The sequence below is a fragment of the Microcaecilia unicolor genome, chromosome 3 (genome assembly GCF_901765095.1).
Source record: "Microcaecilia unicolor chromosome 3, aMicUni1.1, whole genome shotgun sequence".
Taxonomy (NCBI): domain Eukaryota; kingdom Metazoa; phylum Chordata; class Amphibia; order Gymnophiona; family Siphonopidae; genus Microcaecilia; species Microcaecilia unicolor.
In genome coordinates this window covers 92,110,858-92,135,517 of record NC_044033.1, presented here as the reverse complement: position 1 = coordinate 92,135,517, position 24,660 = coordinate 92,110,858, and the positions used below count along the sequence as shown (strand labels likewise).

Below are 24,660 nucleotides of genomic sequence, written 5' to 3'. Positions count from 1 at the left end.
ATGCTAGAGCCATAAAGCAGCTTCATATGCCTAGCATCGAAAGGGGGGGGGGCTTTCCTATCTAATCATCTGAGAGTTCCTGATACATACCAAGGTACAGAAAGGGTTAATGATAGGCAATACCCAGCTCCGTCTAAACCAAGTCTTTCTGTTATTCCAACGTCAAAGCCAAATGTGTTCTCAGGTGTTTGCCAGTGATTCTTCTTCACAGGGGGGGGGTAAACCCAGAAAGAAATCAGCACCTGTGCTCAGCAGGAAGATGACTCAGAACAAATGGTCCAAGCCACCAACTTAGAAAGCTGAAACAGGCCAGAGGACTGGGCAATAAGGGTTGGATGGCGATATCAGAGCAGGCAAGGTAGGAAAGGCAGGAAGACTGCCAGATGTCCACCTGAACAGCACTAATGTTAAGTAAATTAAGGGTTTCTTTTCCACCTTACAAGCATGGTAATTTCTGCCTTTGGAAAGGTGCTTTCAAAGGAAAGTCAGGAATCTGTTAATAGCATCTGTTCACACCCAGAACATAAAAGGATGACTGGTCCATGGTGTAATCATCAGTAGCATCCAGGGCTGAGCATTAACCAGCAGATCAGTGATCCTCACTGAAAGAGGTCAGGAGATTTGTTAAGCCTGTTTGCTGAGATGTAAAAAGAAAGAAATTTCCCAAGAGGATTAAGCTAGTGTAAAAGTGCTACTTGATGTAAAACTTCCTTCTAAGTCCAAATACAGACCCAGCATACATAGGATCAGGATTGATCACCCTTTGCCTAAGGGGAGTATTAATTAGACAGGTATCACTGTGATAGTTCAAGGGCCCATACTACTGAACTGCTCAGGTACTAGTCCTTATTATGACTAGTCCTTATCATTTCCTAAGCTCATGAGCGACTGCACTTACATCTAATGATAAGGTTTATAAATGTACCAGTCACAGGTGTGAGGTGGCATGAGTCCCCTAACAACCCACATATCACAAGAAAATATCCTAGACAGGGATGTTCCCAATACATAGTCGATAAGAGTTTGCATTACATAACAGCTTTTATTCTAGTCATTTTTAATTCAGCTGAGCTAGTAGCAAATAAAAAGGGTGCTATAAAAGACTCACAAACAGATATTTAAAAAAAATTAATATTTGAAGTGTAACTAGTCTATCAAGGTAGAACTATACATGATGATATTACAATCAGGTTACATGCATGTTAAAATACATACAATTAATCTGATCATGTTAAAGGCCTATTAGTTAAAAAAAAGTATACATGTATATTTAATTGGTTAAGAACTTCATAACAACTTGATAAGAGAACAAGTAGTGTCTTAGATGATGTTAAAGTAGTATTGCATCCTAGAATTTACTTAACTTTAACTTAGCTATCATCTTGGCCTTACTACTCCTTCTCTATAATTGCAAACATGGAAATAATTTTGTTTAAAATTCAAGTCTAGCTTGCTTTTCGAATGGTTTTCGTTAGTACACTTTGTTATGTGAAAATGGAATAAGCATTTGCTTTTCCCATTACCTGTTCAATGCTACCAATTTAAACAGGTACTCAAACTTGCTATATGCTCATGGAATTTATTGTTCCCAGAAAAAGCGAACGCACTTACCTGTAGCAGGTGTTCTCAGAGGGCAGCAGGCTTTATATTCTCAAAAGTGAGTGAAGATGACTCGCGTCACCCGATCTGGAATTTACCAAAGCTAAAGCTTTGAAAGCTTTGTGGAGCACGAAAACCACTCCACTCGCGTCACCCGGTCTGGAATTTACCAAAGCTAAAGCTTTGAAAGCTTTGTAGATCACGAAAACCACTCCACCATGCATGCACGAGTGCCTTCCCGCCCGCTGTGAGAACGTGGTCTACTCAGTTTAATACTATAGCAAAAATAAAGTTAAAATAACAAAGGAGACAGCTTCAAGGGGAGGTTGGAGGGATTGTGAGAACATAAAGCCTGCTGTCCTTGATGAACACCTGCTACAGGTAAGTATCTTCGCTTTCTCCGAGGACAACCAGGCTTATAATTCTCACGTGAGGAATCCCTAACATCCAGGCTCACCAAAAACAACAAACACTGGTCCACTGGGCCTCGCAACAGCGAGGAAATAATACACATTAACCTGAAACTATACACAATCGGAATGAGAGTGCAGCCTGGAACAGAATAAAATGGGCCTAAGAGGGTGGAGTTGGATTCTAGACCCCAAATAGATTCTGCAACACTGACTGCCCAAACCGACTGTCGGGTAGCCTGTTCAAGGCAGTAGTGTGATGTGAATGTGTGGACTGAAGACCACATCGCAGCTTTGCAAACTTCTTCAATGGAGGCTGATTTCAAGTGGGCTACCAACATTATGAGTCATGACATGGCCCTCTAGGGCCAGCCCAGCCTCGGCATAAGTAAAAGATATGTAATCTACTAGCGTTTTCGGATGACAATACCATCCTGTTGGGATCAAAAGAAACAAACAGCTGGGTAGACTGTCTGTGGGGCCTTGTCTGCTCCAAGTAGTAGGCCAAATGCTCTACTGCAATCCAAGGTGTGCAAGCTGGTTTTCGCCAGGATGGGCATGAGGTCGGGGAAAGAATGCTGACAAGACAATTGACTGGTTCAGATGGAAATCCAACACCACTTTTGGCAGGAACTTAGGGTGCATGGGAAGGACTACTCTATTGTGATGAAACTTAGTATAAAGAGTATCCACTACTAAGGCCTGAAGCTCACTGACCCTATGAGTTGAAGTAACAGCCACCAAGAAAATGATCTTCCAGGTCCAGTACTTCAGATGGCAGGAATTCAGTGACTCAAAAGGAGCTTTCATCAGCTGGGTGAGAACGATGTTGAGATCCCATGACACGAGTGGAGGTTTGACAGGGGGCTTTGTCAAAAACAAGTGATGCATGTGGGTAAGAGGAACCCGAATTATAGCTACGTCTTGCAAGGTTCCGCGTTAGGAGTTACGGATCAAGAAAGGGATCTGGGTGTCGTCGTCGATGATACGCTGAAACCTTCTGCTCAGTGTGCTGCTGCGGCTAGGAAAGCGAATAGAATGTTGGGTGTTATTAGGAAGGGTATGGAGTCCAGGTGTGCGGATGTTATAATGCCGTTGTATCGCTCCATGGTGCGACCGCACCTGGAGTATTGTGTTCAGTACTGGTCTCCGTATCTCAAAAAAGATATAGTAGAATTGGAAAAGGTACAGCGAAGGGCGACGAAAATGATAGTGGGGATGGGACGACTTTCCTATGAAGAGAGGTTGAGAAGGCTAGGGCTTTTCAGCTTGGAGAAGAGACGGCTGAGGGGAGATATGATAGAAGTGTATAAAATAATGAGTGGAATGGATCGGGTGGATGTGAAGCGACTGTTCACGCTATCCAAAAATACTAGGACTAGAGGGCATGAGTTGAAGCTACAGTGTGGTAAATTTAAAACGAATCGGAGAAAATTTTTCTTCACCCAACGTGTAATTAGACTCTGGAATTCATTTCCGGAGAACGTGGTACGGGCGGTTAGCTTGACGGAGTTTAAAAAGGGGTTAGATAGATTCCTAAAGGACAAGTCCATAGACCGCTATTAAATGGACTGGAAAAATTCCTCATTTTTAGGTATAACTTGTCTGGAATGTTTTTACGTTTGGGGAGCGTGCCAGGTGCCCTTGACCTGGATTGGCCACTGTCGGTGACAGGATGCTGGGCTAGATGGACCTTTGGTCTTTCCCAGTATGGCACTACTTATGTACTTATGTACTTATGTACTTATCATGAAGCGAACAACTAGAAGCTTAACTTCATGATCAACACTAATTGAACTAAGCTTCCTAGGTTACAAAGGGTTGTATATATGTGCAAGGAGCTATTGCTGAATACTGTTATAACATTATAATACGTACACAGCCAGACCATCCTATGTATTATCGTTGACATCCACAGAAATGCCTAACAGGCTAGTTTGTCCACTTTTATTTTTCAGATGAGAAAGAGAATTAAAACCTTTATTCCTAATGATTTTTTCATTGGGAATCCTGTGCATGAGACATCTGAGTTCTTATCATCCAGTCACATACTGTCACATAAAAGGTTTCTATGTCCCCAAACCCACGTTATTTTGAAACATTTTAATATCATCGATATATTTTCAAAATTTGATTCAAACTGAAATCTAAATTCAAATTCATTCCAATTTGAATTCAATTGCATCAATGCAATTTAAAATTTATGGAAGAAGTGTTATGTGAAAGATTCCAACCATTACTATTTTATGTGTATATATATATATATATATATATATATATATATATATACCTGCCTAACCAAAAATGATATGCTACAAGACATACAAAGATTCCTTTCCTATCCCAAATACAGGTACAACTAAGGTATACATATATATCTAGCACATCTGCCTTTCTTGTGTATCTCACACAGGCTCTATTTACCTATATATGCCTTTACCCTTTTCTCACCTTGACTTTCAATCTGAGAATTTCTCTTCATTGTTAGGTTACACACGTTAGTCATTGCCTGTATGCCAGAAAGTGTCACCTTGCTTTTACATATATCTGGTAAAGATACTTTCTATATTATACTTCAAATATTTATTTTCATTTGCTGGTACCAATCTATAAATGCTATATTTACACCATGATTATGATTTCTTCTGATACTAATATAACCTGAAAAATGTCTTACACATTCTACATTTTCATGTTTTATGCTTGGCTTTTGCATTATTATTTATCAGATTATTCTGTTCAACATCATTTATATCATTCATATTATTATTGACAAGCTATTTCATTATTAATGTAGTGTATCAGATATATTAACCACATCTATGTATGCAATTACATGTTGCATATACAAGAACTACTATCCTGCAACAATACAGTCTGCAGCTACATGCAATATACACGATAAAGACATTCTATGTTGCACACTACATCCAACATTATTTCCTTCATTGCTTTCTACAACTACTACATGAGCTATACTAACAAAGTGACTTTACATCCATGAAACCACAAGTCATCAGTCCTGCAAGAACTGGACTTGCAGAAGCAAAAGACATTCTACTCTGATTCACTTAACATACTTGAAATCTATGTTTATTTCGCATTTAATTACTTGCTGCAGTTACATTTAGTTATCATACACCTATGCATTTAAATGTTGGTAGCATGAAATCTTGCTAATATTTCAGATTCTGCCAGGTACTTGTGACCTGGATTGACCACTGTTGTAAGCAGGATATTGGGCTAGATGAACCATCAGTCTGAACCAGTATGACTATTCTTATGTCTACATTTTAAGCTTACTTATTACTGACATGTTGATATTACTGCTTTTTATGTTCAGTACTAGTGTGTCATGTATTAGTTTCACATCTGTTTCCACATTTGCTAGTTGTACACTCATTGCTGTGTTGCATTCTTGCAAGTACTACTGTCACTGGATGATGTTACACATACACAACAAACTTAACTATTGTCTTAAGATGATTGGCACTCCTGAAGTGCCATTATCTTTAAAAAGGGGTGGGGGTGTAGGGTTAAAAGCCCCTGACACAATATAATTAGTGGATTACAGAGACTGACTATGCCATGCCTGTAGTACAGCTTATACAGATCACCAAATATATAGTGCTCTGTACACCAATACAGAAACTTTTGCTATGATCAAAACATGCACAGTCATGCCTTCTCTGACGAAAGTACCTTTGATCCAGCTGATACAAGGCAAAGCAATATAGGCAAAGTAAAATAACTCTTGGCCATGCTAACCCCGGCCTATGGAATCTAGAATTCAGGGAAAAGCCTCCAGAATATCGTTAAAAGATGTTGCTGTGGTTTTTCAAGTCATTATATAAAGGGCACAACAAATGAACTTCTGCAGTACTATAAAGAGTAGTTACTTACCTGTAACAGGTGTTCTCCGAAGACAGCAGGCTGCATATTCTCACAAGTGGGTGACGCCACGTCGGCCCCGGAGGATTTTAAAGCAAAATCTCAAAATCTCTTTACGGCATTCCGACGCGCGAGCGATCGTACTGCGCATGTGCGCACACCTCTTCCCGCTCGCCGTGCGGACACGCCCCTCAGTTAAATCCAAAAGATGGAGGAGACAACTCCAAAAGGGGAAGGTGGGAGGGTTTGTGAGAATATGCAGCCTGCTGTCTTCGGAGAACACCTGTTACAGGTAAGTAACTACTCTTTCTCCAAAGACAAGCAGGCTGATATTCTCACAAGTGGGGTATCCCTAGCTTCCAGGCTTACACAACAAACAGTGGTCAATTGAGTCTCGCAACGGCGAGGCCAGAATAAAATTGACCTGAAAAGAAGAAATATCTAAATGAGTGTAGCCTGGAACAGAACAAAAATGGGCTTAGGAGGGTTGGAGTTGGATTCTAAACCCAAAGAAGTTCTGCAGCCCCGACTGCCCAAACCGACTGACGAGTCGGCTATTGCTGAAGGCAGTAGTAAGATGAAAATGTGTGGACTGATGACCACACCGCAGCTTTGCAGATCTCTTCAATAGTGACTGATCTTAGATGAGCCACCGACTTAGCCATGGCTCTAATTTTGTGAGCCGTGACATGGCCTTCTAGAGTCAGTCCAGCTTGGACAAAAATGAAGGAGATGCACTCTGCTATCCAAGAAGAAATTATGCAGTTTCCGACAGCAACTGGCATTAAAAGAAATAAACAACTGGGCGGACCGTCCGAGGGAGCTCGTCTGCTCCACGCAAAAAGTGCGGAGCTTGCTTTCGCCAGGGCTTGTAAGATGAGGGAGAAAGAATGTTGGTAAGACAACTGACTGGATCAGCTGGTACTCTGATACCAGCGCCAGTAAGAACTTTGTCTGCATGCAGAGAACTACTCTGTTAAGATGAGAAGTAAGGTAAGGCGCTTGAGCTACTAGAGACCGAAGCTCACCGACCTTACGAGTTGAAGGAACAGCCACTAAGGAAAACGACCTTCCAGGTCCAATACTTCAGATGGCAGGAATCCAGTGGCCCGAATTGAGCTTGCAGCAGCTGGATGAAAACGACATTGGGACCCCAAGATACTGGATAAGGAGTGATAGGAACTCTGACCGAAGCATAAGAGCCAACTGTCAAAATTATTGTGGGTGGTAAGCCCAACAGAAATAATCTCCCCTAGACACATACAAGGAATTCTCTCAATATTGGGGGAGAGATAAACCTCTCGTGAAGTGGACAGCTAAAGGCTGACCTTTCACATGTTGATGATAAGCTCTATTGCACAAAGATGAATACTGACAGAGTTGGTCTTGAGACCAGACTCAGACAGGTGTAGAAAGAACTCAAGCAAGGTCTGTATAAGACAAGATGCAGGATCTAGGGCCTTGCTGTCACACTAGACGGCAAACCTCTTCCATGAAAAAGAATAACACCTCTTTGTGAAATCTTTTCTGAAAGCAAGCAAGAGTCGGGAGACACTCTGGAAAACTCAACGAAACCCCACTCTCAACATCCAGACCGTGTGAGCCAGAGATTTGAGGTTGGGATGCAGAAGTGCCCCCTCGTTCTGCGTAATGAGAGCTGGAAAACATTCCAACTCCAGAAGAAGAGGGAATCCTATCTGACGCAGCTAGAAAAGAGCAATCAGAATCATGGCTCCACAATCTTGCTTGAGAAACAGCAAAGTCTTTTCCACCAGATGTATGGGAGGATACGCATACGGAAAACCTGTCTCCCAAAGAAGGAGAAAGGCATCCGATGGTAGCCTGCCGTGAACCTGCAGCCTGGAACAGAACTGAGGGACTTTGCGATTGGACTAAGTAGCAAAAAGATCCACTGAGGGGTCTTTCGAACTATAGGCATGCTCAACTGTAGCATTATCCTGCTCAGCCTGTCGGCCAGACTGCTGTTTACACCAATTAGATAAGTGGCTTGGAGAAAACATGCCGCATTGCGGGCCCACCGCTACATCTGCATGGCATCCTAACTCAGAGGGCAAGATCCAGTACTCCTTTGTTATCGAGTACATCACAACCCGATTGTTTGGTTGAATTAAAATAATTTGGTTGGATAGCCAGGAGGGATGCAACCTTCGTCAGCAGCTTTTGACTGAGTAAGATGCCTCAGAATCAAAATAGAGAGAATTAACCACCTCTGAGGGGAATACCGAAGACTGGCGAACAGTCGGGTTACATCCTCTAGATACCCTAAACTTGATACCACTGGGAAGCTAGGATGCACTGAGCGGATGTCATGTGCGAAAGTGCCATGGGAGTTACATGAACTGCGGAAGCCATGTGTCTAGAAGTCTCAATATGTACTGTGCTGTAATCTGTTGAGACGGGCAATCATCGTGTTAAGGGAACACATGCACTCCCAGTCCATGAAGATACGCTGCAACAACAGCCAGGCACTAGGAAAAAAAACATACTCTGGATGCAAAGAGAGTATAAGTATCCTGTAAATCCAGAGAGCATAACCAATCGTTTTCCTGAAGTATGGGAAGAAGGATGCCCAGGGAAAGCATCCTGAACCAAATCTGTTTAGGCCCCTTATGTCTATGATGGGACGCAACCCACAAAGAAAGACCTGGAATAGAATCTCAACCCTTCTTGCCCTGGTGGAACGGGCTCGACTGCATTGGCGCTGAGAAAAGCAGAGAGTTCCTCTGCAAGTACTCACTTTTGATGGAAGCTAAAGGATTAAGCTTCCAATGAACAATGTGGAGGGTTTGATTCCAGATTGAGAATGTATCCTAACCGGACTAGTTGAAAAACCCTACCGGTTGGAGGATAAAGAAGTCACCTTTGGTGGAGAAAATGTAAACTTCCCCCCCCCCCCCCCCCCGACAGGCAGAATGGCCAGTACGGACATTTTTTTTTTTTTTTTTTAGTGGCTATACTGAATTGGAGCCAGTCAAAAACCCCTCTGTTTCCTGGGGAATAGCTGCAGGGGCCTGATTAGGTGCACGCCGCTGACTAGAACGAGCGTGCTGAGGCATAGCCCGAACCGGCTGTCGAGAAGTAGGAGTATAGGTACGACCCCTTAAGGCACAAGGAAAACTACTCCTCTCTCTAAAGAACTTCCGAGATGAGGAAGTGTATGTACAGCATATCTATAGTTTTCTGCTGAGTCTCCTCCTCCAGGAGAGAGGCACACAGTCATGAGAGTCTGTCACTGTACCTAGAGCAGAAATCTAGGTGTTACATTACAAGTGTCGAAAATGCCCTTGGACAGGAACCTGCGACACACCGTGTGCTACCTGACCACTTGGTGAAAAGGTCTAGCCTATTCCGGTGGGAATGCTCGTAAAGATCTGACAAGACTTGATTTGGGATGCGATCATGCCAGCCTGGTACGCCATTCTCCAAAAGAGGCTAAGGATGTATGCTCTGGCCCTGGGGGCGCCAAAGTAAGTTTTTAGAACTCCTATCTGTTCTGAGTGCAGAAGACTCAGGTGAAGATAGTAGTCCAGGACCTCTAGCATCTGGGCATTGGGATTCACAATCTCCACTGTAATGTCAGATGACCATCATTGAACTGAACTAACTACTCAAACAGAGCAGCACAGATCCAAACACGTCCGATATGGAGGCTAATATGGGTCGAGAAGTTGCCCCAGTAGGGTGCGAACACCCATACCAGAGGCAGCATCGGTGAAGGAGACCAGGTGAAAAGCCAGATGCCGCAGGAGGCGGTAGCACCCATGGCATCCAATGGTACCCATGGTCCCGAAGCCAAGGACAAAGTCTGGAAATGCAAGGGAATCGAAACCAGACTGCTAGACCATGGCTCCGACGGTACCGATGATACACATGGTACCGATGGACCCCGGTACCAATGGTACCCATGGTACTTGGTACCGATGATAGTCATGGTATCCGGTACCGATGGTACCCATGATACCTGGTACCGATGGTAACCATGACATGTGGTACCAATGGTACCCCTGATATCCGACACCAACAGCACCGACGGTACCGATGGTACACATGGCACCGACGGTGCTCATGACACCTGGTACCAATGGCACCCATGGCACCGATGGTACCTGGTCATGATATCTGGTATCGATGGTACTCATGTGCCGACGGCATCCATGATACCTGATACCCATGTATCCACGGTACCGACGATACCTGATAGTATGGTACCGATGGCAGTCATGATACTCGGTACCGATGGGCGATGATACCTGGTACCGATAGTCGATGGTGCCCATGATACCTGGTGCCAATGGTGCCCATGATACCTGGTGCCGATGGTGCCCATGATTCCCGGTACCGACAGCACCCATGGCACCGATGACACTCGGCATCAACGGCACCCATGGTACCGATGATACCCGGTGCCGACGGGACCCATGGTACCGATGATACCCGGTACCGACGGGACCCATGACACCGACCATGGTACCAATGTAGTTGGCATCGATACTCCTCGGTACCGACGCACCGATGATATTCGGTACCGACAGTACCCATGGCACCGATGATACTCGGTACCGACGGCACTCATGGCATCGATGATACCCGGTACCGACAGCACCCATGGCACCGATGACACTCGGCATCGACGGCACCCTTGGTACCGATGATACCCGGTGCCGACGGGACCCATGGTACCGATGATACCCGGTACCGACGGGACCCATGACACCGACCATGGTACCAATGTTCCTGGTATCGATACTCCTCGGTACCGACGCACCGATGATATTCGGTACCGACAGTACCCATGGCACCGATGATACTCGGTACCGACGGCACTCATGGCACCGATGATACCCGGTACCGACAGCACCCATGGCACCGATGACACTCGGCATCGACGGCACCCATGGTACCGATGATACCCGGTGCCGACGGGACCCATGGTACCGATGATACCTGGTACCGACGTACCGGTGCATCGACGTCCAATGCCAGGATACCTCCATAACAGAGGGAGCAACGCTCTCGGCACCGACTGATGTCTGAAGCCCGGATACCTCCATAACCAAGGGAGCAAAGCTCTGGGCATCTCCTTTGGGCATCCCTGGCAGAGTAGAATACGTCTCGTTACTTTGAGACACTACTTGCGCTTCACAGGGAGATGATCCGGCCCAAGACACATCCGCCGATGCGCCCGAATGACCTGCGAAGCAGGAGGCGCCGAGGCAGGTGGAGACCTATTCGATGCATAACTATACCCAGCGTGCATCGGTCTCTGTCGGACTCCAGAATGATCTCCTTTGGGCATCCCTGGCAGAGTAGAATACGTCTCGTTTCTTTGAGACACTACTTGCGCTTCACAGGGAGATGATCCGGCCCAAGACACATCCTCCGATGCGCCCGAATAACCTGCAGAGCAGGAGGCGCCGAGGCGGGTGGAGACTCACTTCAAAGGTTACACCACTGATATTGTGTCACCAGGTTGCCCATTCAGTGGCTGACCAGGGATGCACCTGCTTAGGTTCCTGGTTTTTCCTGTGACATACACCTTTTATCACTTGTGGGGCTTAAAGACAGTGGTGTGCTGGAGCAGGCTGTCACAGCTCTGGAGCCGTTTGTAAAGTTTTAAAAAATGGATCATAAAAATGTGGGCTTGTTTAGTTTGCTGGCTAGAGAGAGCCCACAGATAACAATATGCCAGCACTTTCAAGAAAAAAGAAAAGAGAAGCTTAATGCTTTGTTCAGGCACAGCCCCTTGTGACTCTGGCAATTACTTAAATTTTTTCTTGCCTCAGGTACAAAAAATACCTGTATATATAAGCCACAATGAGCCTGCCATGAAAAGTACAAATGAAAAAATAAAAAAGAGATTTAACTCCGAAGACCTGAAGAAAACACGAAGCCCTAACGAACTCCGTGTCTCCTCAGACGCGGAAAAAGAAAAACTGAGGGGCGTGTCCGCACGGCGAGCGGGAAGAGGTGTGCGCACATGCGCAGTACGATCGCTCGCGCGTCGGAACGCCGTAAAGAGATTTTGAGATTTTGCTTTAAAATCCTCCGGGGCCGACGTGGCGTCACCCACTTGTGAGAATATCAGCCTGCTTGTCTTTGGAGAAGATCAGAGACACTGCCACATATCAAAATGATATAAAAGGGCATCTGCTATGGCAGCAGACAACTTATCTCATCAATAAGCAGAACACTTTACAGCAAGAACTTCCTTTGACAAGACAAACACCTGCTCTTCCAGTCATCCTCGAGAAGGAAGAGACACATCACCTACTCAGAGGTTATATAACTGAAGATCTGTAATCACTAACAGGAAAGCAAATGGTAGACATACTGGCCACAGAGAATGTGTGTTTATTCTATTTGATACCCGACAAGTGTTCATTCCTGCATTTAAAGTGCTTTTCTTCTGCATTTTTATTCTAAATTTTACTCTGTTACATTCTAAAAGTAAAAAATTTTATATCCTATTGTTTGTTTTCTTTCTTGTTTATATTTTATTCTTTAAATAGATCTTTCCTTATTATTATCATTAATTAAGTCTATTAAGTAGATCATCACTAAAAATTTAGCTCAACATAAGGATCTGTTAAATAAGTTGTGCTATTCATTCCATAGTGCTATACAACATTTATAAGTTACATGTCTTATCCTACATTATCCAGTAAATGTCAAGAGTGATTACCGTTTACTCCTGCATTACCCTATGCATAGAGGAGACTTCCTGAGTTGCAGTGTCATGCTTCTTCCCTGGCTTCATTCAAATCCAAGTAGAAAACCCACCTTTTTGAGGTTGATTTTAAAGTTACATGTCTTATCCTACATTGTCCAGTAGATGTCAGAGTAATTACTGTTTACTCCTGCATTACCCTATGGTTACTTTGTACGTTTTTCCAATGTCGTGATATTTCATTTTTGGATAATGTAGTCAGGACTATTCCTGATATAACCAAGGAGAGACAGAAGTGAAGAAAAAGTTTTCTTTTATTAATACCAGGAGTGCTACAGCTAGGAGCACTTTTTTTCTAAAATATTCATGTAAATGTATAATTAAATACAGTGCATTTTTTGTAGAAACAAAGGTGCCGGTACTCATTATGGGCTGGGTCACCACATATGGCCCCCACCCCTATGATAGCCACACCCCTTATATCAGCCATGGCGCATATAAACAGACATCATTGAAAATATACTAGTATAGGAGAGAAACAATAACGTGATTTTTTTTTATTATAAATTATTTCTGTAAGATGTTACAGCTCCAGTATACCCAGTGCAAAATAAGACAACAGATGTAAATTCTCAAATTGGACAAATTCCAAACACTAAAATGAAAATAAAATAATTTTTTTCAACCTTTGTTGTCTGGTGACTGTTTTCTATCCACACTGGTCCAAGTGTCTGATTCTGCTGCTCCCTATCTGTTCTCTTAACTCCGTTTCCAGGGCTTCCTTTCCATTTATTTCTTTACTTTCCTCCTTTCTTCTTCCATGTCCAGCATTTCTCCTCTCTCCCCGCCAACCCCTCCATCCATCCATATCCAGCAATTCTCCTCTATCTCCTGCTCTGCTCTCCTCTCCATCCATTTCCAGCATTTCTCCTTCCTCCCCTGCCAGCCCATCCATGTGGATCTCCTTCCTATCTTCCCTCCCCTCCATCCATGTCCAGCATGTCTCCTTTCTCCCCTGCCCTCCCCTCCCCTCCCATGTCCAGTGATTCTCCTCTCTCCCCTGCCCTCCTCTCCTATCCAAGTCCAGCAATTCTCTCTTCCCTGCCTTCCCCTTCCATTCATGTCCAGCATTTCTCCATTCTCCTCTCTCCCCTGCCCAGCAATTCTCCATTCTCCTCTCTCCCCTGCCCTACTATCCCATCCCCTCCATGTCCAGCGATTCTCTTTTGCCCCCTATCCTCCCCCTCCCTTCAATGTCCAGTGACTCGCCCCAGCCTCCACCTGCCCCTGAGATCATTCAAACCCCAGCCCCATTTGCCCAGCCCCCCAGCCCCACTTGCCCACACACACACCCCCTGCCCCACTTGCCCACACACACACACACCCCAGCCCTACTTGCCCACACACACCCCCAGCCCCACTTGCCCCACACCCCCCAGCTCCACTTGCTCACCCTCCCCTGCTCACTCCCTGCTGTTTGCACCCAGCCGATCCATGCCCCGTAAAACTTTTATTTTTTCGCGAACTGGCAGACTGAAGAAAGAAAACAAACAGCACACAGGCTTGCCTCCTTCCATCGCGTCGGCCGCTTCGTTTCCCTGCATTCTCAGCACGTCCCGCCCTCGAGGAAATGAAATGACATCAGAGGAGGGCGGGACGTGCTGAGAATGCAGGGAAACGAAGCGGCCGACGCGATGGAAGGAGGCAAGCCTGTCTGCTGTTTGTTTTCTTTCTTCAGTCTGCCGGTTCGCGAAAAAATAAAAGTTTTACGAGGCAGGGATCGGTCGGGTGCAAAGAGCAGGGAGCGAGCAGGTGAGCCCCAGAAAAAAGGTGCCGGTACGCCATTACCGTTGCGTACCGGCACAAAAAAAGCACTGATTAAATATAGATCAATTAAGTACATACTTTTTGAGCCAGCACAATTGTCTGTTTTCCTTAATAACAAGACAGTTATAACTGTTGCAGCTGCTGAAGCGTCTGGTTAGATCATGCAAGAATGTTCTAGAATTTAAGCCATGTTAAGTATGCTACTTTTGTGGTTTGTTTGGTAAGTTTTTTTTATTATTCTTCTTGCATTTTCCTTTTTGTGCGCTTCCTAATAATGGTGCATTGAATGCTAATCATCATTAATTTGATATCATGTTATAGATTTCCTCCTGGAGATTTAGGCCCCTGTTTACTAAGCCGCGCTGTTAATGCTATATTCATAGAGGTGTCTCTAACGTTCGCGCATGCTAAAAGCTAGCACACCTTAGTAAACAGGGCCCTTAATTTATTCTTGATTTATATGCAAGTATTTTTACTTCGTCAATAATTTAAAATTCAATAAAAATACATTTTTTAAAAAAGAACGTTAAAAAAAACAGAGAAGACTCCTTCTCTCCTATTATTTAAGTTTGAACATTGATTAGCATGGGAAGTGGTACTATTTAATGGCACAAGTCCCTTTTTATTTTTCCTTTCTTCTACAGGGAAAGTAAGAATGCTTTAGACAATATATTCTTCTTTAAAATGTCATCTATTTTTAAATTAGATCTATTCTGAATTAAAAAATTACTGAGGCACACAACCCACCTGCTCATCTGAAATATTCTGGAATGCTTGTAACATATTTGGACATGTAGGAAGCAGCATCAATAATTCCAGACACGTCTAGACAGGTTTTCTGCATGAAGGTGGAGTTCCTCGCATCTTGTAGTCTGTACATGCAAAACAATTATCCAACAGCTTCTCAGTAATATCTTAATTAAACTGAATATTGCAAAATATTTATTTTTCCATAAAGTAATTACTAATTGTATTTTTACCTACACTATGAAAGTAAATTACAACAGGTCACCTAGATACAAAATACAACTAGACACTTACTTGGGGCTATTTTATAAAGCTACATAAGCACCTATGTCTTTTCATATGTAAATAGTCTTATAAAACCTGCAGAACAGCGAAGTTACTTACCTGTAGTAGGTATTCTTCAAGGACAACAGGCTGATTGTTCTCACATATGGGTGACGTCCGACGGCAGCCCCAGGAACGGAATCTTCCTAGCAACAAAGTTTACATAGCACTCACGCGCACCGCGCATGTGCGACCGTCTTCCCACCCGAATCGCGAACATGCCTCAGTCAAATCACAAGCAAAGACAAGGGAAGAGACAACTCCAAAGGGGAGGTGGCCGGGTTGGTGAGAACAATCAGCCTACTGTCCTCGGAGAATACCTGCTACAGGTAAGTAACTTCGCCTTCTCCGAGGACAAGCAGGCTGCTTGTTCTCACATATGGGTATCCCTAGCTCCCAGGCTCACTCAAAACAACAAACAGGGTCAATTGGGCCTCGCAACGGTGAGGACATAACATAGATTGACCTGAAAAATAACATATAACTGAGAGTGCAGCCCGGAACAGAACAAAAATGGGCCTAGGGGGGTGGAGTTGGATTCTAGACCCCAAACAGATTCTGCACACCGACTGCCCAAACTGACTGTCACGCCGGGTATCCTGCTGAAGGCAGTAATGAGATGTGAATGTGTGGACAGATGACCACGTTGCAGCCTTGCAAATCTCCTCAATAGTGGCTGACTTCAAGTGGGCCACTGACGCCGCCATGGCTCTAACACTATGAGCGTGACATGACCCTCAAGAGTCAGCCCAGCTTGGGCATAAGTGAAGGATATGCAATCTGCTAGCCAATTAGAAATGGTGCATTTCCCGACAGCTACTCCCCTTCTGTTGGGATCAAAAGAAACAAACATTTGGGCAGACTGTCTGTGGGGGCTTGTCCACTCCAGATAAAAGGCCAATGCTCGCTTGCAGTCCAATGTGTGCAACTGATGCTCAGCAGGGAGGGTATGAGGACGGGGAAAAAATGTTGGCAAGACAACTGACTGGTTCAGATGGGCCTCTTACACCACCTTCGGCAAGAACTTAGGGTGAGTGCAGAGGACTACTCTGTTATGATGAAATTTAGAATATGGAGCATGGGCTACCAAGGCTTGGAGCTCACTGACTCTACAAGCTGAAGTAACAGCCACCAAGAAAATGACCTTCCAGATCAAGTACTTCAGATGGCAGGAATTCAGTGGCTCAAAAGGAGGTTTCATCAGCTGGGTGAGAACGACATTGAGATCCCATGACACTGGTGGAGGTTTGACAGGGGGCTTTGACAAAAGCAAACCTCTCATGAAGTGAACAACTAAAGGCTGTCCAGAGATAGGAATACCTTCTACATGATAGTGATAAGCACTAATTGCACTAAGATGAACTCTTACGGAGTTGGTCTTAAGACCAGAATCACACAAGTGTAGAAGGTATTCAAGCAGGGTCTCTCTAGGACAAGAGCGAGGGTCTAAGGCCTTGCTGTCACACCAGACGACAAACCTCTTCCATTTAAAAGAGTAACTCTTTTTAGTGGAATCTTTCCTGGAAGCAAGACTCGGGAGACACCCTCCAACAGACCCAAGGAGGCGAATTCTACGCTCTCAACATCCAGGCCGTGAGAGCCAGAGACTGGAGGTTGGGATGCAGAAGCGCCCCCTCGTTCTGAGTGATGAGGGCTGGAAAACATTCCAATCTCCACGGTTCTTCGGAGGACAACTCCAGAAGAAGAGGGAACCAGATCTGGCGCGGCCAGAAAAGCGCAATAAGAATCATGGCCCCGCGATCCTACTTGAGTTTCAGCAAAGTCTTCCCCACCAAGGGTATGGGAGGATATGCATACAGAAGGCCCTTCCCCCAATAAAGGAGAAAGGCATCTGACGCTAGTCTGTCGTGGGCCTGAAGTCTGGAACAAAACTGAGAGACCTTGTGATTGGTCTGAGCAGCAAAGAGATCGACCAAGGGGGTGCCCCACGCTTGAAAGATCTGACGTACCACTCTCGAGTTGAGAGACCACTCATGAGGTTGCATTATCCTACTCAGCCTGTCGGCCAGACTGTTGTTTACGCCTGCCAGATAAGTGGCTTGGAGAAACATGCCATGGCGGTGAGCCCAAAGTCAAATCTGGACGGCTTCCTGACACAGGGGGCGAGATCCAGGGCCGCCCCCCCCCCCCCCCCGCTTGTTGATGTAATACATGGTAACCTAATTGTCTGGCTGAATTTGAATAATCTGATTGGACAGCTGATCCCTGAAAGCCTTTAGAGCGTTCCAGACCGCTCGCAACTCCAGGAGATTGATCTGAAGACCTGATTCCTGGAGGGACCAACATCCTTGGGTGTGAAGCCCATCGACATGAGCTCCCCACCCGAGGAGAAACGCATCCAATGTCAGCACTTTTTATGGCTGAGGAATTTGAAAGGGACGCCCTAAGGTCAAATTGGATCGAATTGTCCACCAATGAAGGGAGTTGAGATACCCTGTGGACAGCTGGTGTCGGGGTCTTTCCATTCTGTTGGGTTCTTGAGGCAGAACCGGAATTCATGAGCCCTTGGACCACTGCCGAGAGGCAGGCAAGACCACCCTGGAACTGGATACAAGGAAGAGCAGGACTGGAGTAGTAACTGAGGCAGGCAACTAGAACAGGCAGAACAGGAACAGCTTCACCTGCGCTTGACCACCGTTCCTCAGGAGTTTAATTCCCCAGTGCGGGTGGCTGGCAGAACTTGCAGGACAAAGCAAGAACTGAAGATCCAGAGGACCCACCCTGGGTCTGGGATACATAAGGGAAGCTAGGCTAGATACTAGACTAGGACTGTAAGCTGCTACGCAGCCACTAAGCAAGAAACACAAGACAGACCGAGCAGACAGGATGTGCACAACGACTTGGCAGGAGCAGGGGCTAGGATATACATACAAGCTTGGCAAAGCAGAGGCTAGGAGGTACATACAGGCCTGGCAGAGGCAGGGGACAGGAAACACATACAAGCTTGGCAGAAATGGGTTCAGGATATACCCTAGCTAGGTAGAAGCAGGATTCAGGATAAACACTCAGGATATACACTAGCTAGGCAGAAGCAGGATTCAGGATAAACACTAGCTAGGCAGAGGCAGGATACAGGGTATACACATAAGCTGGGCAGAAGCACACAGAGAGTATCAGGGTTCAGACTACAGTCAGAGGCAGGCAGCAGGCAGAAAATATCCGGGTTCAGGCTGTAGTCAGAGACGGGCAACAAGCAGAGAATATCCGGTTTCAGGCAATAGTCAGAGACAGGCAGCAAGCAGAGAATATATCTGGGTTCAGGCAATAGTCAGAGACAGGCAGCAAGCAGAGAATATCTGGTTTCAGGCACTAGCAGAGGTCAGGACAATGCAAGGGCTGGAAGCACAATAGCTCCAAACACAGACAGGGATCAAACAAAGGCTGAAGCTTCAGCAGCTCCCAACACAGACAGGGACCACACAAAGGCTGAAGCTTCAGTGGCTCCAAACACAGAGTGGAGCACCAGAAGGACTAGCAGTCCACAGACACACAAGCAGAGGGGCAGCAGCCCACACAGAAGGACTAGCAGTCCACAGACACAAAAGCAGATGGGCAAGAGCCCCAGAGAAAGGCTATGAGGTAGCGCAACAGTACACCCACTAACCTGACGACCTTTTGGCATAACAATGCAAAGGCCCTGAATGCAAGCACAGCACTTCCTTATGAAGGCTCTCACTGATGATGTCACCTACTGCAGGACATGAGCAGGGAACACACTCATACCAAGGAGAGACTTGGAACACATAGGAAGGACAGGCAGGAGCCATCTTGGAAGCTGGAAAAGAACAGGCGGAAGCCATCTTAGATGCTGGCTCCCCAGAGAGACATAGCCAACACAGGTGAGGTCTAGTGAAGTAATCAGCACACAGAGACAGAGACAAAACTAACAGAAACAGACAGAAGCCAGCACAGATGCTGACCCCCAGAAATAAGGTAAGTCTGAGGGTGGTCACGGCCACAGACGTGACAGTTGGATCGCGTCCTCTAGATCCCCGGTAGCTTGAAACCACTGGGAAGCTAGGGTCCCTTGAGCTGATCTCATGTGAAGACGGGCCATGAGAGTCACATGAACTGTGGAGGTCATGTGGCCTAGCAATCTCAACATCTGCCGAGCTGTGATCTGCTGAGAAGCTCGGGCCCAGGAAACAAGAGACAGAAGGTTGTCTGCCCTCGCCTCGGGGAGGTAGGCATGAGCCGTCTGGGAGTCCAGCAGAGCTCCTATGAATTCTAGCTTTTCAACTGGAAGAAGGTGGGACTTGGTGTAATTTATCAGAAAGCCTAGTAGCTCCAGGAGCTGAATCGTTATCTGCATGGACTGCAGAGCTCCTGCCTGCGAGGTGTTCTTCACCAGCCAATCGTCGAGATAAGGGAACACATGCACTCCCAGTCTGCACAGCTACACCGCTACAACCGCCAGGCATTTTGTAAATACCCTGGGCGCAGAGGCGAGACCAAAGGGCAGCACACAGTATTGAAAATGACGTGTTCTCAGACGGAATCGAAGATACTGCCAGTGAGCAGGCAGTATCGGGATGTGAGTATAAGCATCCTTTAAGTCCAGAGAGCATAGCCAATCGTTTTTCCTGAATCATGGGAAGAAGGGTGCCCAAGGAAAGCATCCTCAACTTTTCTCGGACCAGATACTCGTTCAGGGCCCTTAGGTCTAGGATGGGACGCATCTCTCCTGTTTTCTTTTGCACAAGGAAATACCAAGAATAGAATCCCAGCCCTTCCTGCCCCAGTGGCACGGGCTCGACAGCAATGGCACTGAGAAGGGAGGAGAGTTCCTCTGCAAGTACCTGCCTGTGCTGGAAGCTGAAGGACTGAGCTCCCGGTGGGCAATTTGGAAGTGTAGAGGTCAAATTGAGGGAGTATCGTTGTCGGACTATTTGAAGAACCCACCGTTCGGAGGTTACGAGAGGCCACCTTGGTGAAAAAGTTTAACCTCCCCCGACCGGTAGATCGTCCGGCACAGACACTTTTATATCGGCTATGCTCACCTAGAGCCAGTCAAAAGTACGTCCCTTGCTTTTACTGGGGAGCTGGAGGGGCCTGTGGAGGCGCACGCTGTTGACGTGAATGAGCGCGCTGGGGTTTAGCCTGGGCAGGCTGTCGAGAAGGTGGATTATACCTACGCCTATTAGAAGCATAGGGAACATTCCTCCTTCCCCCATAAAAATGTCTACCTGATGAGGTAGATGCTGAAGGCGTCCGGTGGGAGAGATTGTCGAAGGCGATATCCCGCTGGTGGAGCTGTTCGACCACTTGTTCAACCTTCTCACCGAAAATGTTATCCCCCCGGCAAGGAGCATCCACAATCCGCTGCTGGACTCGATTTTCCAGGTCAGAGGCACGCAGCCATGAGAGTCTGCACATCAGTATACCTTCAGCAGCGGCCCTGGATGAGACATCAAAAGTATCGTAGGCACCCCTGGACAGAAATTTCCTACACACCTTCAGCTGCCTGACCACCTCCTGAAAAGGCTTGGCCTGCTACGACGGGAGTTTATCAACCAAGTCCACCAGTTGCCGCACATTGTTCCACAAGTGGATGCTCGTGTAGAGCTGGTAGGACTGAATTTTGGACACGAGCATAGCAGAATGATAGGCCTTCCTCCCAAAAGAGTCTAGAGTTTTCGACTCCCGCTCTGGGGGCGCCGAGGCGTAATCCCGAGAACTCCTGGCTTTCTTGAGAGCAGAATCCACAACACCAGAGTCATGAGGCAACTGGGTCCTCATCAACTCTGGGTCCCATGGATCCTATACTGGGACTCAATCTTTTTGGGAATGTGGGGATTAGATAATGTTTTCGCCCAGTTCGTCAGCAATGTCTGTTTCAGGACATTATGCAGAGGAACAGTGGACGACTCCTTAGGTGGTGAAGGATAGTCCAGGACCTCGAACATTTCAGCCCTGGGCTCATCCTCAGTAACCACTGGGAAGGGAATGGCCGTAGACATTTCCCACACAAAGGAGGAGAAAGACAAGCTCTCAGGAGGAGAAAGCTTCCTCTCCGGCAAAGGAGTGGGATCAGAAGGAAGACCACCAGACTCCTCATCAGAGAAATATCGGGGGTCCTCCTCTGCTTCCGAGTCCTCCCCTTTGGTATTGGACACCAGCTCCCTGACTGCAGTCCGAATCCGAGCCCGTCTCGTTGCCGAGGCACTACAGCCTCGATGGCAGGATCGAGAAAAAGACTCCCGCACCGGCGGCGATGAAGCTCCTGCCATCGACGATGCCAGGGAGTCAACTTGGGCGGCCACCGAAGCGGATGCCGCATGTGGCACCAGCACCGAGACAGGCGAAGCCGATAGCACAAGTGGCACTGGCGTCGGAGGCCTCACCACTGGCGGAGAGCCAGCTGCTGCATCCACCATCGGTACCGGCGGCGCAAGCACCCCCAGTACCAAAGTTGATGATCGCAGCAGCCCTTCCATAATCCCAGGAAGGAGAGCTCGGAGGTGCTCGTCAAGAGCATCTGTCGAGAGAAGCTGAGGGGCCGGTGCAGGGGACAATGCCGGAATCTGCCTGGGGTGCGGAGGCAGTACCGGGCTGTCCGGAGAGAAGCACATCTCCTGGAGAGAGGGGGAGCGGTCCCTCTCGGCGTCGACACTTGCCGGGTACTGAATCCTTCGGTGCACTGGAGCTCTCGGTACCGTGGCAGGAAGGCAAAGGATGATGGTGCTTCTTCGCCTTCACTCAAAGCACGCCACCGGAAGCCCCCGGTACCGACGAGGAGGACGTGGAATCCACACGCCTCCTCAGGGTCGGGTCCAAAAGAAGTCGGTCCTGATGGACCTGTACCGCAGGAGCCCTCAAGGCAGGTGGAGACCCATTCAATGGCTCACTGCTACCGGCATGGGGGGTCCTAGGGACAGCCATCACCTGTGCTCCCGATGTCTAAGCACTCTCCGATGCCGACATCGACGTCGAAGACCTCGGTACCGTTGCCGACGTCGAAGAACCGGACGGGCTCCGAACAGCAGGTTCCACTGAGTCGATCTCGCCACCTGGGTCCTCTTTTTGAGCTGAAGACACAAAGTACAGGCGGTGGGGCGATGACCAGCCCCCAGACACTGAAGCCACGAAACGTGCGGATCAGTCAGCGAGAACTGAAAGAAAACAACGAGAAAAAACCCGAAGAGGACACAAAAAGACAAACAGCAAAGCTGTGAGGGCTCTTTCTGGGGCGCAGAGCAGCAGAAAAACAGCTACCCTGACAGCGGAAAAAAGAGACTGAGGCACGTTCGCAATTCGGGCGGGATGACAGTGCGCGCGCGGGCGCGAAAGGCCTCTACAAACTTTGTTGCTAGGAAGATTCTGTTCCTGGGGCTGCCGTCAGACGTCACCCATATGTGAGAACAAGCAGCCTGCTTGACCTCTGAGAATTACAGTTACAATGTACCCACTTCAGAAAAAAATGTACCCACTACATTTACACCTGCTTATGAGTAGATGTAAATGTATGTAAGTGAAGCAAGCATGTAGGTATTTTATAAACTATGCATGTTCATGATTCTGCCCATGCATGTTCTATCCAAATTATATCCTCAAACATGCATACCCTTGGGTGATGCAGAAGTGCATGCCTTCTTGATACTGTGTGTACTTTTACTATACATAGTAAATGATGGCAGATAATAACCTACACGGTCCATCTCGTCTCCCAACAGTCACATTCATGATCAATTAATAATTAAACCAAGAATCCAACAGTATTACTAACATTTTACTCGCTAAATTCAACTTTAAGATATCTTTCCCTCCCTCACTAAGATATACAGCATTCACATTCATAGAATACAATATAAATCTGGTTAAAAAAAAAAACCTGCATACTTCATCCTCACCTGTTTTTGTCCATCTTCAGGACATATAGAAACATAAAAACATGTCAGCATATAAGGGCCAAATGGCTCATTCAGTCTGCCCATCCTCGGCATCCACTATCTCCTCCTCTCGTTAAGAGATTCCAATGTGCCTGTCCCATGTTGTTTTAAATTCAGAGACAGTCCTTGTCTCCACCACCTCCACCAGGAAGTTATTCTATGTGTGCACCACCCTTTCCATGAAAAAGTATTTTCTAAGATTACTCCTGAGCCTATAACCTCTTAACCTCATCCTATGCCCTATTATTCCAGAGTTTTTCTTCATTTGAAAAAGGCTCACCATCTGTACATTAATGCCACGGAGATATTTAAATATCTCTTACCATTATCCCACTCAACTGCCTTTCTTCCAGAGTATACATACAGAGGTCTAAATGCCTGCCCCCAAACTTCCCAGATACTAGAACTGTTGTCTTAAGCCCACTCTGGCCTATCCTGATCTGTCTTGCCATACATGGAACAGATACCACAGAAGTCAGTCTGTCACTGGCCTTATTTCCATACTGTTGGAGTTGTCATCTAAGCATCACCCCTGCCTATTAAAACACATCTATAACAAAACATATCTATAAGTCATTTATGTTTTGTTTGATACTGTCTTCTTTCTATTTAGGAATCTTCTGTACCTATCCTATACATTTTTCAATTCTGTCACTGTTTTTGTCTCCACCAGCTATACCAGAAGGGCATTCCAGGCATCCACCACCATCTTCATTAAAAAGCACTTACTGCAACCTCAATTCATGTCCTTTATTTCTACCACTTCCCTGTTTATAAAAAAAGACTTGTTTGTATATTAATACCTTTCAACTTTGGGGCAATTTCATAAGAGAACTTTTCATAGAGACAACAAGGTTTACAAGTAACAAAATATTTTATGATCATTAACCTTAAGTGTAAATATCACCAATATACATACCTCAATGTCTTCCATGACTATGTCTCCTGAAGGTGGTTTAAAAGATGCAAGCATCTCCAACAAATCAAAGAGGGTAGTAACATGAGGGTCCTGCAGAAGTAACAGCATTGGAATATTATCCTTTTGAGGTGGAGGTAGGCAGGATGCTGGCAACTGAACACCTTCACCTTTACGCTCCCTTCTTGGTGCGCCCAAGGAGACAAATACCATCTAGAAAGAAAAACAGAAGACAATTCAGTTGATTAGAGAACACCTATGGTCATTTGGCTAATTCAGATAGCTATTCCTTCAAAATCACTCCATTCATAAGCATGAGCAAATCAACTCATCATACACAAACTATCT

At 46.1% G+C, this 24,660-nt stretch overlaps 1 protein-coding gene across 1 annotated transcript in view; it reads right to left on the bottom strand.

Annotated features, from left to right (window-relative positions):
* The window catches only part of USP34 (ubiquitin specific peptidase 34), a 1,418,841-nt gene that overhangs the window by 741,530 nt on the left and 652,651 nt on the right, over window positions 1-24,660 (bottom strand). The window contains 3 exon segments of the mRNA XM_030196176.1: window positions 15,163-15,230; window positions 15,233-15,287; window positions 24,316-24,525. Coding sequence (XP_030052036.1) covers window positions 15,163-15,230; window positions 15,233-15,287; window positions 24,316-24,525 — 333 coding nt within the window.